Source organism: Cyprinodon tularosa, unplaced genomic scaffold, assembly GCF_016077235.1.
Source record: "Cyprinodon tularosa strain WSP-4 unplaced genomic scaffold, ASM1607723v1 ctg477, whole genome shotgun sequence".
NCBI lineage: Eukaryota > Metazoa > Chordata > Actinopteri > Cyprinodontiformes > Cyprinodontidae > Cyprinodon > Cyprinodon tularosa.
Window position 1 is genome coordinate 448,679 of NW_024039204.1, and position 19,699 is coordinate 468,377.

General features: G+C 38.6%; 1 protein-coding gene across 1 annotated transcript; it reads right to left on the reverse strand.

Moving 5' to 3' along the window:
- Window positions 1-1,408: 1,408 nt before the first annotated feature.
- On the reverse strand, window positions 1,409-19,413 carry mfsd8 (major facilitator superfamily domain containing 8). The gene is made up of 12 exons (XM_038301902.1): window positions 19,062-19,413; window positions 18,847-18,929; window positions 12,969-13,012; window positions 12,311-12,551; window positions 12,110-12,223; window positions 11,879-12,023; window positions 7,572-7,630; window positions 2,944-3,052; window positions 2,724-2,858; window positions 2,539-2,642; window positions 2,221-2,447; window positions 1,409-2,137 (listed from the first exon to the last, which is right to left on the reverse strand). Exons 1-12 carry the CDS (start codon window positions 19,115-19,117, stop codon window positions 1,931-1,933), a joined length of 1,524 nt encoding a protein of 507 aa, XP_038157830.1. The 5' UTR covers window positions 19,118-19,413; the 3' UTR covers window positions 1,409-1,930.
- Window positions 19,414-19,699: the final 286 nt, after the last annotated feature.

Below are 19,699 nucleotides of genomic sequence, written 5' to 3' on the forward strand. Positions count from 1 at the left end.
AATACTTAATAAAAAAAATATTTTGTAAGTAATGGATAAATCAATTTGCTGTTTTACATCAAAACAATCTTTTGATTTAGAGGTCAGATCTGATCTAAAACGAGACAACCCCCCCATACAGTGTGCAAATTGTCTAAAACTCTTGCCCCCTTCTGAATGTATTAGTGGTGATAATTAATGCCCACACATTTGTATTTAATAATTTTTTTTATGTTATCATCTGTGGCCTGCAAACTTGTTAACCCCCTTGCTATTGATCATGAAAAAAAAATAAGTAAAAAAAGCAATAAAACAACCACTCGTCCCAAGCCTTATTCAATTTCTATTATTCTGTAATAAAATGCTGCCTCCCTGATTGATTTAGCTTTTAATAAACACATCCTTTTTGACCATAAAAATGTATATACAAAGACCTATTTACATACAAGAACTACAATTAATATAATTTTTTGAAACCATTTGAAAAATAAATCTGTCCATAACTAGACAATACTTTTGAAACCCAATAATGGGTAGTATGACCATAGGTGGCTCAGAAACTGTCCGAAGTGCTTGTGATAACTGGATGTTTCTGATCACTCTAGAAGTATACTCACCCTTTTTGGTTGGACTGATTTTAATCCACCCACAGTGGAACATTTAACAGTATAAACATCCCGTTTAAATCCTCTAATAGCATCCTAATCAGATTTAGGTTTGAACTATTACTATACACTCCAATATCTTAATTTTACGTTTCAGCTTAAGGTCAGAAACTGATGGCTGGACATCGCACCACCCACTCTGTGTTTGACCGTGGGTGTTATGTTCTCCTTTATGAAATGCTGTGTTAGTTCAAACTAGATATCGTTGCTGTCGGGAAAAAACCTTGTAACTCACATTTTGGACTTTTTTTTTTTTTTCATAAATTGATACGATTGGTCAGTCCCCACGTGTGAACGTATGTTTTGGAAAATATTAACCAATTAAAAGTGTTGAAAAAAGGTTGGGACTTAATCTCATTACTCCATTGGACTCTTCCGCTGTTTTTACAATTTCCTGTAAACTTTATGGTTTTGGACATACGAGGTTTCCGTCCGACAGCGACGATATGATAGTTTTCAAAAAGCTTTGCAGTAAATGTGAGAAGATTCTTCTCAATTAGTAGTGGTCTTTTCCTTTGAACTCTTTCAGTTAATATCCATATTTGTATTTAAGCACTGACTAAATTATTCCTTGTATTTTGGTGGTTTTCTTGCACTGCTTATAGATATAACTAACACAGTACCTAAATGCCTTGACATTAAAACTCTGAAAAAAGAAAAACAGGTTTAGTTCAATCAATCTTTGGATAAAATATAAAAAAAAAAAAAAAAAAAAAAAAAAAAGAAATATTTTGGACAGATAATGAAGTAAAACGAAGACAGAGTTAATGTCAGGTTAAACATTTAATGCATCATTCAGTCCATTGTTATCCAAAAAAAACATCCAGAAATATCTTTCTGAATAAATTAGGAATGAGAAAAAAACTCCCATAGTTTCAAACTACAGGTAAAGCTATTAAAATCATCTTTTAAAAATACCATCTGTATTTTTGTTATAGTGCATCAATGGTCAAAAGTTAAACTGGAAATTCTTAATTCTTGCACCACTAAAGCAACAAAGCCTAATTATGTTGTTCTTTATGGTGCGTAATAGTCCTTTAAGACAAGAGCATATTCAGGTGCAGCACCAGCTCCCTCTAGTGGATCTGCCTCCGGTCATTTCAATAGAAACAAACCATTAAAATCTCTTTACTATTAAGGTTTAAGATTAAAACCCTGAGTTACAATCTAATAATTGATCCGTCCCCACATTTCAAATAAGAAGCAGCAATCACATTTTCTGTCACAGCAGAAAACCTGGAAAAATATACCAGTAGCAAGTTTCATTAAGTCCTTTTAGTGATCCGTCACTCCACAATCCTCCCGTGGCGAACAGAAAAGGCGATGAGTCTGTGGTAGGCTGAGAGGAGGAGGATGACGGCCCCTACCACCATAGCGCAGATCAGGCTGAAGGCCCAGCGGGGTCCCAGGAGGGTGTAGATGTGAGAGACGAAGACGGGGCCCAGCGTTCGCGCCCCGCTCCCAGAGGCGGTCATCCAGCCCATGTATACACCCTGAAGACATCAACGCACGCTTAAAGCTCACCGCGGGCATCTTTATCACTTTTATTTAGTGAAAATACATCTAATCTACATACCTGAGGTTTTGGTCCGAGTATTTTGGAATAAAGGGTGTAGGACATGACGTTACAGGCTGGGTAACCCACCCCAATGAGGAAGTCTGATGTTATGTACTGAGCCAGGTGTATAGCAGGGATGTACTGACACCAGGTCTGCTCGTAGGGGCAGCCTGTTGGCTCCACAGTCCCATTGGCCAATAACGTAACCTCCGTCTTCAAACTGACCAAAGAGTTGTTTTTCAGGTCTGTATTTTTAGTCAAAGAAAGAAAACAAAGGTGAAATTCAGGTTTCTTTCAAAAATATTTCAATTGATGGTTGATTTTCTGACAGAATACCTGCCCACTGGATTTTAGGGAAATGATTTCCCCACGGAAGCAGAATGATGAAGCCTAAGAATATGATAAAGAAACCTGCAAGCAACACGGGACGGTCCCCGAACCTGGGAGGACACAAAGCAGCTGCTTCATAACTCAAACAAAAAAGCTCAACTAGATCTTCAACTCAAAAGTAAAGTTTTTACCTGGAGGCGGCTGCTTTGACCACCAGAAAGACCAGGATGGATTGGAATCCGATCCCGACCATAATGATACCGTTGTAAAGCACAGCTTCTCTCCTCGTCCAGGCGAACATGTCCATGGACAGAGGGGTGGAAATCCTGGACAAAAATAACCTCATTTAGGACTGCAGCTGTACGGGGGTATTACTTCACAACCTAAACAGTGCTTCATTGCATCACCTACGTTTCAAACACGGCGAAGATGAACATGACGATAAAGAACAGGACGTTGGAGGTCACGACGGCTACATGGTCAATTGATTCCACAGGTTCATCAAGGATATCAACTCTCTCTGGACAAAAGAAGAAGAAAAATATTTTTTAAGTGATCATATTCAAAACAGATCTGGATTAATCTAGTTGTTTACATCTTTAATGGTTTTATACCTTTAAGTTAAAGTTCATATTAAAATAATTTCATCAAACACATTAATTTATGACTTATATTTATCATCTTAACTTTAGAGATAGTAGGTTGAAGTCACATGATGGAGCTCAGGTATTGATAATTCCTAAAGCTCTGAAACTATTTCTTCTTGCATTTAAAAGTAAATCCAGAAAACAAAAAAAGGTGCAAAACAAGGATAAACATCAGGCTAGGCTTTGATCACTGATGCTGACTCAAGGAAGCAAAGACGCCCAAAAGCTAAGCAGAGGTTGCTGTTTCTTGTCTGGATGAGTAGGTTAAAGGGGTAGTTAAGGTTTTTGGACAGGGTTTGGGTCTCTGCATTCCTCAAATTAGAGTTTCACTTTTGAAATTTTATAAATAAGAGAGAAAGACTGAGATGAGGAGACGACAGATGTGGGCTGGAAGTGTACAGCAGACAGGTGAGAAAGAAGTAAAAGGATATTTAGCAGAATATTGTCGCGTTAGTTAATGCTGAACTCATTAAGCATTTATATTATATGTTGCACCTGTTGCCTCCATCAGTAGTTTTCACTGTTTTTGGATAAAAATGTTTCATATTTATTTTTTATTTTATTTTTTTCTGTAACAGTGCGACCACAGCATTTACAGCTCTTGTAATTCATTTCCCACTGTTAGGATTTTACTGGTTCTTTAATACTCTGAACCTACAAAATGTTTTCTTTTTGGTTTTCAGTGCCGTTTCTGTAAATGAACAACTTCTGACACCGTGGGAAGTCAGAACATTATATGGCATTATCAGCGCGGTAATTATGCAGATTTACATTTCTCATGAATGCCGCATAGGTTTAGGAGGATAATTTCCAACCATTTATTGAAGTTAAGAAAATTTGTTGAATCTGATGTGAAGCACTCGTAGGAGCCCACCGTAGGAGTAAGAACATTTTACAACAAGAATACGAAAATGTGGCATGAGGCGAATTGTTTCAGTTCTCCTTATTTTCTCTTTCTTTTCAAACGTTGGCTGTTGGTGCATAACACATTCTATTTTTAATTTTTTTTTATAAAAGACAGTATGGGCTACACTGTGGTACAGTTTGTTGAACTGTTGCCAAGCAGCAAGAAGGTTCTTGGTTTAAATCCTGGTGGGGCTGCGCTTTTGGCCGGGGGGGGCGTTTTGGGGGGGGTCCCGCGGCGCTCGTGGCCGGTTCGCGGCGGATGCGCATGGGCCCCGGCCGGGGCCGTCTTAGTGTTTTCCTGGGTGGTGCGGTCGCGGTGGGTGTTGCGGCCGGTCGCCGGGGCTTGGTGCGGGGGGGCGGGGCGTGTTTCGGTGCTCTGTGGGGCTGGGGCGTTTCGGTCGGCGCCGTGGGGGGGCTGGTGTTCGGCGCCCGGCCCTACTTCGGGGTGGCCGGCTGCCGGCGGGGCCCGCGGACTCGTCCCCGCGGCTCCCCGGGGCGCCGGCATGGCGGTGGCTGGGGGCCTTCCTCGTGGCTGTCTCTCCTCCTGCCTTGGTGGGGTCTGATTTCCGGGGCTGGCCCCGCCTTGGTGCCTTCGCTTCTGGGGTCCCCTTGGGCGCCTGGGGCTTTGGGTCTCCCGGCGCTGGACTCAGTGCTCTGGGGGGTGTGCCTCTCCGGCTCTCCACAACCACTATTGAGCATTTTTTTCTATGGTTAAAACTTTACATGCACAAGTTCACCCTCACAAACAACTACAGGTGCTAGGCTTCAGGTACTTAGAGATTCACTTCCAAACAGAAACCCCACATTCATATCTTCAGGTAACACAGAGTACATGTCAGACTTAATATTACTTTAGTGATAGTTTCAAGGTGTTTGCTTTATTGTATATCTCGTACCATGTTTTTTGGTTGTGCTGTTCTTTTTTCTTTTTTTTTTTTTTTTTTTTTTTTTTTTTCTCCATCTCATTACAGGTGTTGAAGCAGACTGAAAATGTTTTGTCATTGTCTCCTTCCTATCTCCTCTTTCTTTCATCTTTTGTCCTGTTTTTTTCTTTTTCTTTTTCCTTCTTCTTCTTCTGTTTTTCTGCTCTACTTACATTGCAGTGTCCATATGAACTGTAAAACTCCCTGCATAATTATAATAAAGCAATTTATATACATGAAACAAGTGGAGCGGTATGGCAATTGCGATACCGCTACACTTGTGAAAGTAAAATCTGTTGGGCTCCTTTTGGCATCACGACAATTATTCTTATTGCCACCTTGCCAGACAGGACACTGTAAAAAAAAAAAAAAAAAAAAAAAAAAAAAAAAAAAAAATCCTGGCCGAGCTTCTTTCTGCTTGAGGTTGGCATGCTTTCCCTATAAGTGTGTTTCTTCCAGATGCTGCCGTCCAAAACATTTCTGTTAGGTTGACTGGCGTCTCTAAATTGCCCCTAGGGCCTTAGGGCTGTGTGTGCATGGTTATACACTATATTGCCAAAAGTATTTGCTCACCTGCCTTGACTCACATATGAGCTTAAGTGACATCCCGTTCCTAATCCATAGGGTTCAATATGACGTCGGTCCACCCTTTGCAGCTAGAACAGCTTCAACTCTTCTGGGAAGGCTGTCCACAAGGTTTAGGAGTGTGTTTATGGGAATTTTTGACCATTCTTCCAGAAGCGCATTTGTGAGGTCGCACACTGATGTTGGACGAGAAGGCCTGGCTCTCAGTCTCCGCTCTAATTCATCCCAAAGGTGTTCTATCGGGTTGAGGTCAGGACTCTGTGCAGGCCAGTCAAGTTCATCCACACCAGACTCTGTCATCCATGTCTTTATGGACCTTGCTTTGTGCACTGGTGCACAGTCATGTTGGAAGAGGAAGGGGCCAGCTCCAAACTGTTCCCACAAAGTTGGGAGCATGGAATTGTCCAAAATGTCTTGGTATGCTGAAGCATTCAGAGTTCCTTTCACTGGAACTAAGGGGCCAAGCCCAGCTCCTGAAAAACAACCCCACACCATAATCCCCCCTCCACCAAACTTTACACTTGGCACAATGCAGTCAGACAAGTACCGTTCTCCTGGCAACCGCCAAACCCAGACCCGTCCATCAGATTGCCAGATGGAGAAGCGCGATTCGTCACTCCAGAGAACGCGTCTCCACTGCTCTAGAGTCCAGTGGCGGCGTGCTTTACACCACCGCATCCGACGCTTTGCATTGCACTTGGTGATGTATGGCTTGGATGCAGCTGCTCGACCATGGAAACCCATTCCATGAAGCTCTCTGCGCACTGTTCTTGAGCTAATCTGAAGGCCACATGAAGTTTGGAGGTCTGTAGTGATTGACTCTGCAGAAAGTTGGCGACCTCTTCGCACTATGCGCGTCAGCATCCGCTGACCCCGCTCCGTCAGTTTACGTGGCCTACCTCTTCGTGGCTGAGTTGCTGTCGTTCCCAAACACTTCCATTTTCTTATAATACAGCTGACAGTTGACTGTGGAATATTTAGGAGCGAGGAAATTTCACGACTGGATTTGTTGCACAGGTGGCATCCTATCACAGTTCCACGCTGGAATTCACTGAGCTCCTGAGAGCGACCCATTCTTTCACAAATGTTTGTAAAAACAGTCTGCATGCCTAGGTGCTTGAATTTATACACCTGTGGCCATGGAAGTGATTGGAACACCTGATTCCAATAATTTGGATGGGTGAGCAAATACTTTTGGCAATATAGTGTATATCTCTAAGTTGCCCTGTAATGGGCTGGTGACCCATCAAGGATGTACTCTGCCTTTTGCACAAAGATTGCAATAGATAAGCACCAGCCCACCCTGACAGACATGCAGGTGGATGGAAGTGTAATATATCAAACTAAAATCAAATTTTCAATACATTTCTTAATAATTTTTTTTGCAAATGTCTGCCCATATGATGTTAGAGAATATACATGACTTTAATATTCAGAAATCAGTGCTTCTGTCTCCTTGAACCTCCATTTTGCCTCAGCAGAAGGCGGCTCACACTGCCAGGTTCTTCCTGTTAAAATTTATTGACCTCTCCAACATTGCTATTTGCATGCTTATATGAGGGATTTCTACAAAGTCAGGAATGCAATGAAGGCATATGTCTACAGTCACATGATCATACAGGAGGAGCGAATTCTGCAAAGTCAGTGACTCCACGCAATCACATGCTTTTCCTTAGATAATTTTTTTAACCAAAGTCTTTGTATGATTTGGTTAAACTTGCTCTGTAAACTGCATTGAACTGGTATTATGTAAATAGGATGAAGTGATTAAAAAAATAACTTTACTTTTCAATCTCAGTGTATAATTTGGATATTCTCTGATAATAATCTAGACATTTCAGCATTTTATTGTGGATATCTACTCTTCCTTTGCCAGTTGTATTTTATATCTATAATGGCCCTGATACTATTTTGTACCAATGCTTCAGATCAAAGCCTAAAAACAACAATCTGAGCAAACACTGCAAACAATCCATACCCTCTGAGGTGTAATTGATGGATCTGATGTGCTTTCCATCTTCATCCACGCGGTGTTCTCTAAATGGCAAAAAAGGAAAAAGATCAACATTTCAGCTGGTACAATAATAAACAGACTAGAACTTATTTAAAATGTCAAAGAACAGGAAGGTGTCTAAACACTTAAAGCTTATAATTGTATCAAGAAGTTACCATGCGTTTATAGCAGTGAATGCCGTTATCATTTCCCCACCAATATTTAGGTCAAACTCTGTTAGTGATTCGTACCACTCCCCCAAACTAGCATACAGTATACACATGTGGACACAAGTGGTGGTTTAATCAAAGAAAAACCCACAATGGTCACAGAAATACCTTGAATCTGACAAAAATAATACAAGATAAAGATTCTATAAAAATGAACAAATGAAAATCAGGCATTGCTTTTCAACCAGGCTTAAACAGAATGATTTAAAAAAAAATAAAAAATAAAAAAGACCTGAACAAAATATATTTTTATGAAGTGATCCTGATACTCTCCGTTCAACAGTTTAATAATAACACAGCCACCAGCATCCACTTTTTTGTTTATTCAGTGAAGCTTTATTGCACACTTCAAGTAGAACGCATAAATAGTGCGTTCTACTGTTTCCTTCTGTTTGTGTGCCGCTTTAACGTGTTATAACTATGTTACTTTTCCCATAACGAGCACTGTACCTAATTAGTTTGTAAAAGTCAGTAAGGTGTGAGTCAGTACTAACCTTTAAACAGATTTATTAATCATTACTTAACGTGTATAAATACAGTTTCCTGGTGTAAGACAGATGACAGCAACGTGCACCTGTAAGTAACAGGGTTTATACAGGAATGAATAACTCTAACTTAATGCTTTTTAATGCTCTTAGAAATAATTTTAATGCCACCAACATGTAACCGTCGACAGGCTGCAGCCATGTCTCGCATTCCTCGTTTTCCAGCCACTTTTGTTCAAATTGGCATTTTCCCCCCTATTCTCAAGTTTTTTCTGAACATACGGCTTTGCGATCAACCGGAAGCAGTTCCACACAAATATATCGTGATATAATATGTTTGACAAAATTGTTTTCATAAAGAAAGCATTTAAAATGCCACAATAAACACATTTAATTTTAATGCCAATTAAGGCCTTAATTTAAAAAATAATAGTTTAATGACATTTCATGATTTTTAATGACCCACGGAAACCCTGAGTAACAGCGACGCTTAACTTCAGCATGAGTATAAAGAGACAATGACGCAGAGCCACTGATTCAATGACAGCGTTCCTGCAGTAAAGCGTTCACTAAAGGCTAAATGTGATTTACTTATTATGCGTGGGAACAAATGCTTTATCAACACCGATTAGATGCTGTAATTAACAGAAGCTCCTCACATCATCTGAACACTGACTGGCAGCTGCTGCCTTTATTCAACACATGCTCTTTATTTCCTCAGGGCTGTAGTGGTTTTACTTGCATGGTTTATGTTTTTTCACCCAGAAATACTCGGTCCATTAGTCCCGATAGGGTTTTTTTTTCTTCTTGGAATAATGTAATCCCCGTTTAATTCTATTGCAATGTTTATATGTTATCTTCGTTAAATTGCTTGAAAATCATTATTTTTCTGCTTCATACCTGTTTTATAGCCAATTGAAGGCTGGCAATGTACAAAAATAAATGCCAAAACATCTTTTTTTTCTTTTATTATAAACAGGAAACAGGATCACATCTATAGATTAGTTTTCAATCTTTTCAGATGTGTAGGCCTTTTAATCAGATGTATGAATTATTAATTCAATCACCCAGGTCACAGTCATTCCAAAAAAGTAAAAAAAAAAAAAAAAAAAAAAAACAATCCACTGGACTTCGTTCCCAACGTTTCCCTTCCCATCCAGGAAGCTTTTTTTGAATTGACTATGACCTGGATGACTGGGAATCTGCACCAGCATATTGCACTCCATTTTGGGAAAGACATCCTCTGAATAATGCGTGAGTATTAGAAATTGCTTAAGAAACTTGCAGATTATAGGAACCATCTTCGTTTCCAACCCTATTTCTGACATTTTGAATTGGAAAACTTCCTGGATGGGAATTGAAACGTCTTCAAACTTGGAAATAATGTCACGTGGATTGATTTTTAACTTTTTTGGAACCTCTAGTTATATTAAAATTCCAATAAATATAAAGTTATCCAAATTGTTTGACACTTTAGATCATAAAAACTAACTGCACAGTTACTTTGGCTAGTAATAAACTACCTAGCAGTAAATGAGTTACTAACTCGGTTACTTTTTTAGAGAAATAATTAGTAACATAACTTTTGACTTTTTTGAAGTAACTTAGCCATTTAGTAGTATGAATGACGGAGGTGAAAAGATAATTTTTCAGCAACAAAATCTCAACAAAATAATTTGTCTGATGCCCCTGAAGCACAAAGCTTCACCCGACACTTAGCCGTGTAAACAGCTGAGCATGTCGGTCGAACTCCTGTGAAATTCTGAGCAGGAACATCTTTTTTGGAAAGGACCCTCCCAGTGCTTCGCAACCTTAAAGGTAGAGTGTATAATAATTACAGGGATTCACTGACTTGGTGTAATATATTATATACAGTATATGTATGTTATTTATTATCACCTATGAACAGAGAGTCTCAATCTTTATGTTTGCCTTAGAAATTGCTATTTATAATTACATAGGAGTGGGTTTGAATGTGTGTTTGTGGGGGAGTTTCTGAGCAGACTTGCATCTTTCTCAAGCCTTCGGTCCATGTTTGTTTTGGTCAGAGTGCCCATAACAGGGGGATGAATCGCCTGGACAACAGAGGTAAGGTGAGATGGCGTTCTTGAGCTCAGGCAGGAGCAGCGGGGAATCAGTGTGAGAGCAGTGGCTGAGAAACTTGGACGAGCCGCCCCATGAGGCTAAGGAACCACAGAAGTAGAGGAGCAAATCGCCACTGCAAGCTCAAGAAGAGAGCTGAGGAGCACAACAGGCCAGCCAGGAAACGGCGCCTATGGGCCGGAAGAGACGATGGATCAGCTGCTCTGTATCTGTGTTGGAGGTAGGATACAAGACCTTCCTTCTGGGGCTAGATTAAAACGCCTTTTTTAAAAGCCACTCTCAAACCTCTTAAGAGCATTCCCAGCTTTATCCTTTCTGAACTTTATTTTATTTGTCTTCCATTTTGTTAAAAAAAAACTTGTCTTCACTAAAACAATAATATTCCTGATACTTTCTCATCTCCTAATTCTTATAGTTGTCAATGTACTTGAGATGAAATTATGCTGCGATGTAATAAACATCGTCATCACTTTACAGGATAGGTAAGGCGGATGTCGCTGAAGCAGTTTTGTACCATGATGGCCTCCGTATTGTTGAAGGGCTGGGAGTGGGTGGTTGAATGGCGTTCATGTAACAGCAGTCTGACCAATAGATGTCGTTGTAAATTACACACTGTAGCTTTAAAGATGATTCCCTGCAGATGGTGAGATTGTGAGATGTGAGCTTGAGGGAAGCAGGAGGCCAATCATTGAATGTTGGACTCAGCTGGGTCCAATGACCCAAACAAATCCAACCTGATATTAGAATAGAGAAATCAATCCAATACTAAACTTTAGGAAACCCTGACCTTTAATATACTGTTCAGAGCAGCTTAATGCCAGGAAACCAGTCGATTCAAATAAAATACTGCAATTAAAGACAACAAGCAGAAAATAGTAATATATTTAAAGGATACTTCAACAGACACACTGGGGTTAAACGTCTGCTTTTCCCCTTCAATGCAAACAGATAAGAATGAAGATTTCTTGCATCTATGCCCATTTTTGAACCAATCTGCCTGTATGATCTGGTTGAAATGTGTCTGAAGTGCCTTGAGATGAAATGTGTTGTGAATTGGGGCTATAAAAATAAGCGGAATTGAATTCACTCAAAACTTTATCCTGTTTCTACACTCATAAAATAATTCATAAGTACTTCTTTATTTTGCTTATCATTACTAATTATCCATTGGCTGTAGCTTGTATCATTTTGTATTACTTCAACAAAATCAGATAATTTTTTATTGTTTTTGTTAAGTTTAATTCATTTTGATCATCAGGGGACAGTAAATAAGTGACTACAGTGACTGCTGTTGTTAAATGAAAGCTTGAGAGCGAATGTGATGGCCAATAAAAGCTGAAACAGTGAAGGAAAGTTCATCGACCGGGAAACGCTTCACCAGAGCAAATACATAATCTTAACTTGCTGTTCTCACATTATGAACCAGAAACGCAAATATTGAATAAAGAGACATGTTGAGTAATAGTGCACTGACTTGAGCACCAGCAGAACCAGCAGGATGTTAATGAGGGCAAAAGCTGCAGCCAGGAGAGCCGGTGTGGTGTACATGTTGAGCTGCAGTTCCAGGAACTTCACTGTGACGCCGTTTTCCCCAACGAAGGACAAGCACGCCTGCAGCGCTGAAACACACAAATAGACACATGAACAGGTTCTTATTTATTCATTTTTTTTCTCTTTAGGAAATTATTTCCACCCCATGAAGCACCTGGTCCAAGGATGAAGCCCAGAGCCTGACAGGCGCTCATGTTGGCCATGGCTCCGGTCCTCTCTTTCAGAGATGTAGCTTCAGCAACATATGACCTCGACACAGCGACATTACCTGTGGATAACCAAACATCTGTTACCATGGAGGATAATTGGAGGAATTTCAAATACATTTTCCAAAAGTCTAGCTGTAAGACATCACCTGCTCCAAAGCCAACAAAAGCTCTGGAAATGAGCATGTGGTATTTGTTATTGGTCTTTGGGAGGTACGCGTAGGCGTAGTAGATATTAGCTGCCAGGTTGATGGCGACGGAGCACACCAGCGGCTCCTTCCGGGGCCGGTGATTGGACCACAGGCCGAACAGAGGCGAGGCCACCATCTGGCCAAGACTGTAGGCTGCAACCATCCAGCCCAGGAAGCTGGCGTCTGCGCTGCTGTCCACCTGAAACCCAAGCCACCAGGTCAGGGGCAGAACCTGTTTACTGTGCGAAAATCTGTCTGACTCCACGTCAAGCAACAAACTTAAAAAATATGGTGGAAACTTTGAAAAGTGATTTGATTTACATAAAAATCTGTACAGAATTTACTTTTTTTTGCATTTATTGTTTCTATGTTGTGAATGATGCTCTAAACATATTAGTTTCTCAGCCTGCATAATGGATACAGTCAGGGGATTTCTGACTTTAAAAATATTGCTTTCTTTCTCATCCAGAACTGATTCTCTAAAATCCTCCTTGTCACATCTTTCGTTTTCCTTTCTTTGATTGATGTGGTCAGACTGGTTTAACGCAGCTAACGAACACATCCTCTCCCCCAACTTTACCAAGAAGCCACTTTTAAAATTGAAAGCGATTCATACCTTCTCCAAATAGGGCCATAGCGATGTGATGACGATGGTGAAACCTGAGGAGAAATGAAACAGAGGTGATCCACAAGCTTTATTTAGAAGGACCACTACACTGCAAAAAATGGAAATCTAAATAAGTCATTTTTGCTAAAATTAAGTGCATTTTTTCTTTAATTTAGGAGGTAAGTGAGACACTTTGCCAATGAAATAAGACAATTTACATTTAAAATAAGAAAAAAACAATTGCTTTGTCTTATTTTAAGTGTATATTATCTGATTATTTTATTTTAGGAGTAAAAATACTCCTTCCATTTGCAAATCATCTTATTTACCTGCTCACATTAAGGGAAAATACACTTAATATAAGAAATTTTTACTTATTTCTAGATGTTTTTTGCAGTGTAGAAGGAGCAGTTGAACCCTTTAGCTAAACATGTTAATTCAAAGCACTTTGATTGGATTTTTTTAAGTAAGCAAAGATCAGACTGGGTTCCCACACCATTGTTAACATAAAATTAAAGAACTTTTCAGGGAACTTAAGACCAGATTTCTTAAAATCAAGGACCACACTTACAAGAGCATCTTACTACTTTTAGGGCAGAATATTACTAATAGAAAATGTTATAATAAAGCAAGTTAAATAAAACAAAAAAAAAAACAGTGGTGAGATGAAACTTTAAGAAGCTCTTCAACAAATCTATTTCAAAATTGTTGCTCATTTCCTAAAGTTTCATATAAGCTTCCAATACGTACTAGGGCCATCCAGGGGAGAACAGGTATCCACAGCAGAAATCTGTCAAGTCTATGTGTCTTAAAAGTAAACAATGATGGATTATCTAAACAAATTCTAATAAACATTCTGCTTTTGTAAAGAGTTTTGTTAACGTTGCCTTATTTTGATAAAAACTATATTGGGAGAAACCGAACCAAGGTGCTTCTCAACAGACAAAAACTTGATCTTCTTGACATCTCCATTGTTACTAAAGTTGGAGTCTGAAGTAAAAAAAATAAATAAAAAAAAGTTAACTGAAAAAATCTAACTACTGAATAAAACCCAGATGTGCTTCTTATGGGACATCTTGCCAAATCAAATCCCATTCTAGATCAGTTTCTTTAAATGAAGCTTCAAACGCTGTGCTACGCTAGCGGCATACCACACACACCAGCTAAACCTTGTTCAGTAATCAGGTCGTATAATTAGTTCATCATGAAATGACATTCACCTCTGATTGGACGGTGTAATAAAAGCCAATATGCTGATTTTGGCATCTAATCAAATCAGATAAGATCAATATAACATTTGTTACATTAACTTAACCAATTATACTTTAATCCAGTCTGTAAAGGTCTAAAAACATCTGCTTTAAAGATCTGTTTGTGTTCCGAACTATATCACTTTCTCACTTATTATTATCTTTTAATACATTTATTTTTGAGTTTCAGAGACACAAAACACAAAACTGTGATTGCTAAGATGTTACAGTTAATTAAAAAAAAAAACACAAAAAAAACAACATTTTGTGTGAAAAAACCAAACATTTAAGATTATCCTGAAATATCTGGATAATACTGTCACTGATACTCCAGATTATAACCATAAGAGCCAATTCTGATTTTTCAATACCCGTTTATCCCTTTAGTTTTGTACGAAATATAAACTTTAAACTACCTCAATGGGCGAGTATCCCTTAAGTCATGTACAAAAAAACAATTTAATGACTTACTTTTTGGGGTTTTTTAAGCATATGGTGACCTCACCTTAAATTGTTTATTTTTTGAACATGACTAAAGGGATACATGTCCGTTGAGGTAGTTTAAAGTCTATTTTTCATACAAAAATAGAGGGATAAAGGCTAATCTGACGTCTTGCGCATGCATATTGACTATGGGTATGCTGGTCTGACGAGGTATGCTCATCTGACAGAACACCAGCCCCGTCTTTCTGCATGGAGGCTGCATGTTCTCCCAGTGCATGCGTGGGTTCTCTCCAGGTACTCTGGCTTCCTCAAGCAGTCGTTTGTCCTGCGTGTCTCTGTGTTGCCCTGTGATAGACTGGCGACCCATCCAGGATGTACCCCGCCTCTCGCCCATAGACTTCTGGAGATAGGCACCAGCACCCCTCGTGACCCCAGCAGGGTAAATGTGACGGAAAGTCGTCAGTGGATGAGATCAGTCTCACATGTAAGTATCGATAGAATCGATCAACCTTAAAATTAAGGAACTTCGGCAAATCAGTCAGTCAGATGATTTATAAATGCACCCATAACTATAAAGTTTGTAGGAACTGTGAACCTAAAACTACAATAATATTCCTATTTTTATTTTCAAAATGAAAAAATTAAAGGTTTGAGAAACGTTACATATATATGGGTGGAGTGATGGTATTTCTGGTTCAACTGGTTTGAACGAAATGAAGCGCTGCAACTAAGTCTCCTTCTAATTCAAAACTAACCAGATTTAGATGCTGTGACTTACAGTTTGCTATGAGGGAAAAGTAATTTTAGGCTGGACATAAATGTTGTTAGATATGCATGTAATTTAACCCTTTAGAAGCAGTACAGCTAACTGCACAAGATGAGTGTTTTATTTCTATTTTGAATTATTCAACATTTTTCTGGCCTAAAAATGGTTTAAATTTAATTTTGAAAAAATAAAAAGTTTGTTTGTCATACAGATTTATTCCACACATAAAAATAAAAACATTTTCATAACTCTCCCTCAAATGTAACATATCCATGAACCAAAGCTGGATGATCAATGAAATGGTCATATTGTGTGCAATACTGAAGTATTGCTTGGACATCATATTTGGAAGCATAATAGACGTCCGGAGGCAAACATGCAAATTCTGCATGCAAATTATACCATTCAAATGAAGCCAGACATGGCGAGAGGTCAGGAATATGTTGTTTAATTTCATTCATAGTCATTGTAACATAGAACTATAAGTTATTTCTGTCAGTACTTCCTTGGGAAGCTTACAACTAGGGCTGCAACTTTGCTAATCGATTAATCTGTCGATTATTTTTTCGTTTAATTGATTAATAATCGGATAGCAAAAGGTTCCCTGAAGAAGATTTTTTACATAGTTAAACCAGATGAAAATCAAACTTTTCCACTTGAGGAGTTCTGGATAGAGCATATGGACAGACGAAAAAGATTTTTATCTTAAATGCAAAATGTTTAGATATTTTTTACAGTTTTGGTATAAATGCTGCTCAATCAACTACGTCAACTACTAAATTAGTTGACGATCATTCCTATAATCGATTGATCACAATAGATCCAACAAATTGTTTCAGCTCTAAAGCGTAGGCTTTCCTCCAATGGCATGGACAGTGAAAAACAATATTTTCATCTTTGTGTGTTTGCGTTGATACAGCCATCAGCCAATAATAGTTGCTGTAGCATGGGTTGTTTCGATTGAGCCTGGACTGGACATCCATCAAATGTGGCATTTACTGTGTTTGTGTTCAGGGATGCTCTCCAGTTTCAAAGATTGATGGCCAGCGACAAATTAATTGTGTGGGTTTTCTTTTGCGTATTCGCTGTTCACTTAGTAGTTTATCATTATTGTGCTGAATGGTGCTCTGGCATTAACTCACCAAATGAAAAATTTAGTTGCATTTGGCAAGTTTTAATTTCGGGGCCTTCCTGTGTGTCTGCTTCTCTCTCCTTGAAACCTCACTTGGCTTTAAAAGAAGGCCACTCACACTGGGCCTGGTTCTATTGGATATTTCTTCCTGTTAAAAGTGAGTTTTTCTCTCGACAGTCGCTGCACACATGCTCTATGGGAGGGATTGCTAGAGTCAACGGCAAATGCAAGTGAATATCACTGCCACAAGCTCATCAAGGGGGAGCAGGTTCTGCAAGTCAATAAGTTTATGCAATCCGCTGGATTTCCTTAGATAGAAAACTTTGAATCAATCTGACTGTATGATCTGGTTAAATGGTGCTTTGAGATGGCATGAGTTGTGAATTGGCACAGTATTAATAAACTGAATTTAATTCATCAAAAAAGCACACAGTAGTCAGAGCAGTGGCGCAAGGGTAAAATGCATAACTCATGTATGGAGGTCTTTGTCATCAACACAGTGGTCACGGGTCTGAGCCCGTTGACCTGTGCCACATGTCTTCCCCCCGACCTCTTAACCCTATTTCCTGTCACCATGCATTCAAATAAGGCTAGAGCTAAACAGGACTAACTGCACAGTAGACATGATTGTGAAGCCAAGTCCTTTCAATAGATTTTCAAGGCATGACTGCAGAGTTTTAAAAGCTACTCAACACAGGTTTTTCCTGAACATCAGCTATTACAACTATTGCTTTCTTTGTTATTGGCCACTCCTCAACTAGAGACAAGGTCAGACTGTTAATTGGTCCAAATCAAGGTACATTTGGCATTTCATTTCACAGCTGTCATCACTGCCCAAAAAAACCAGTTCTAATCAACATGGTCTCACTGAGATTTATTGGCCAGTAAAGTGGCCTACATTAAATCCAACAGAAAAGCTATGGATAATAAAGAGGAAGATGTGATAAAAAAAAAAGAACTCAATGAGCTGAAAGATGCTACTGAAGCAGACTGGGCCCCTTTAGCACCAGAGCCGAGGTTCAGGTTGATATCATCCATGCCAATCCACATTGACACAGTATTTCATGCAAAAGGAGGACAGACAAAGAACTGGATGCATATCTCATAACTACATGGACATACTTTTTAGCACATCCCAGTGTACCGTATATCTCAAGATAATATGTTTTGTTAGTTTGATATGATTTGCCTGACAAACAAAATGTACGTTTTTGCTGCAAAATCATAACCTAATATATAATCTAATATAAATAAAACACTTTAACTACTCTTTCCATAGACAAGTTTCACTTGTTTTAAATGTATCATTGGCGTGGGTTTCCATAGGGACCATAAGGACTTGTCCCTACCAATAATTCTATGTGAATAACATGTTTGTAATTTACAATACGGTGTTGTTGCAGCACTCGCTTCTTTACTCACAACTTGTATATTGAAGTCAATATTTTAAATGCTCAGTGTCAGTTGCTCTTATGGTTCCTGCGCCCATGTAAATAAAATAAATCTATTTGCAGTCCCTTGAATATGTTATTTTTCTTGTTTTACAATACAGAGAATATCAGCATATCAGATAAAAATAATAAGAGTGGGTTTTACCTCTGCACAATTCTATTTCTTCAAAAGAAAACACCAGATAAATACACATACAACAGACATATTTAGACTACATTTGGATAAAAAGGCACATATTTACCTTCTATCTTAGTCAAGTTCAAATGTAACTCTTTTCAAAGTGTTATGTTGTCCCTATTTTACATTATTCTGAGCCACTGATGCTTCAAACATTGATCAACAGCAAATTGTGTGTGTGTAGTGCTAATCAAATTTGTATATGTATTGTATATTTGTATATGATGCTCACATCAAGCATAAATAAAAATTGGAGCATGCATAAGGAGTAGGACCAATGACATCAGACCAATTAAACTTAAGAGCAATAGTGCGCAAACCAAAGTTGAGATCAAACCTACGCCCTTGAAATGTATTAATGTGATAAATTACCTTCTTATGATCTTTTAATTCACTGAGATGTGCTTGTGTAGTTATGTTAAATATTCACTGCTTATTTTTACCACTATTTCCATCCCATAATTTCCTTACCCTTTCTTGGAGTCTAGCTTCCTGCATTCCCTTTTTTCTAATTCTAGCAGAAATTAATTGATTAGTTATTTTATGAAACTAGATGGACAAAGTATGATTATATATATATATATATATATATATATATATACACATATACATATATATATGTATATGTGTATATAAAGGACCATAAGGCATGACAGTTCCCCTCACCTACACTGCTGAGGAACATTGTGAAGTATAAAACTCGGATTGACCTCCACCGGCTTCTGTAGTCGTCATCCTGGGAGTCATCACTGCTCACAGACAATAACAAAGATTTATGATGAAGGATGAATTAAAACAGCCAAAACAAACACATTTAAATTTTCACTAAATGTGCTTCACAACTTCCTGTAAAAGTTGACCGTTTGAACTCTGTAACTCACCTGCTGGCATCGTCCCGCAGCAGCGGAGTGGTTTCGTCTGGGTCAAGATGCGACATTTTAAATAATTGAGTGATGCGGAGAAAGTTATAATGATGTCCTAAGTCTCCATATAGACGCGGATCAGTGACCTATCCTGCCCACAGTGGACTCCTGCTCTTCCGTGAAGCTCTTGGAAGCTAGCTACACTTTGAATATAGCCTTAGTCCCTTAAAATATCACCTAAACATTAATTATCTTAACAAATATTAAACATGCAGTTAAAAGGAGGCATTTATAACTGATGTTACAGTCAATACGTAACATAAAACCTGACTGGACTATGACACCAGGGCAGCTTAATTATTATTGGCGCAGGAAGTAAGTAGCAACATCCGGTTAGGTCTTTCAAAATAAAACGTACACAAATTAGGTTTTGCTTCTTTTTGAAATTAGCACTTAAAGCGTGAAAAATAGATAAAGTTCACGTTTTAATAAGAACAATGGAGCAATACTGGATGATCGTATTGTTTTTCTGTTTTAATTTTAACATCTGTTTGTTTTATTTTGAAAAGAACGCTAACTGAGACCTGTGTCAGTTGCGCCTAAATCCGTTCAACTTGATGCATCGCTCTCACGTGAGAACATGACCAAACAAACAT

Bases quoted from the DNA above. Each gene is read 5' to 3' on its own strand.
- mfsd8 (XM_038301902.1), bottom strand. From the start codon at position 19,117: ATGTCGCATCTTGACCCAGACGAAACCACTCCGCTGCTGCGGGACGAT. The intron at 7,631-11,878 runs GTCAGTGCACTA...TTTGCCATTTAG, and splicing joins CTGGTTCTGCTGGTGCTCAA to AGAACACCGCGTGGATGAAG. The intron at 2,643-2,723 runs GTAAAAACTTTA...GTGTCCTCCCAG, and splicing joins GTCAAAGCAGCCGCCTCCAG to GTTCGGGGACCGTCCCGTGT.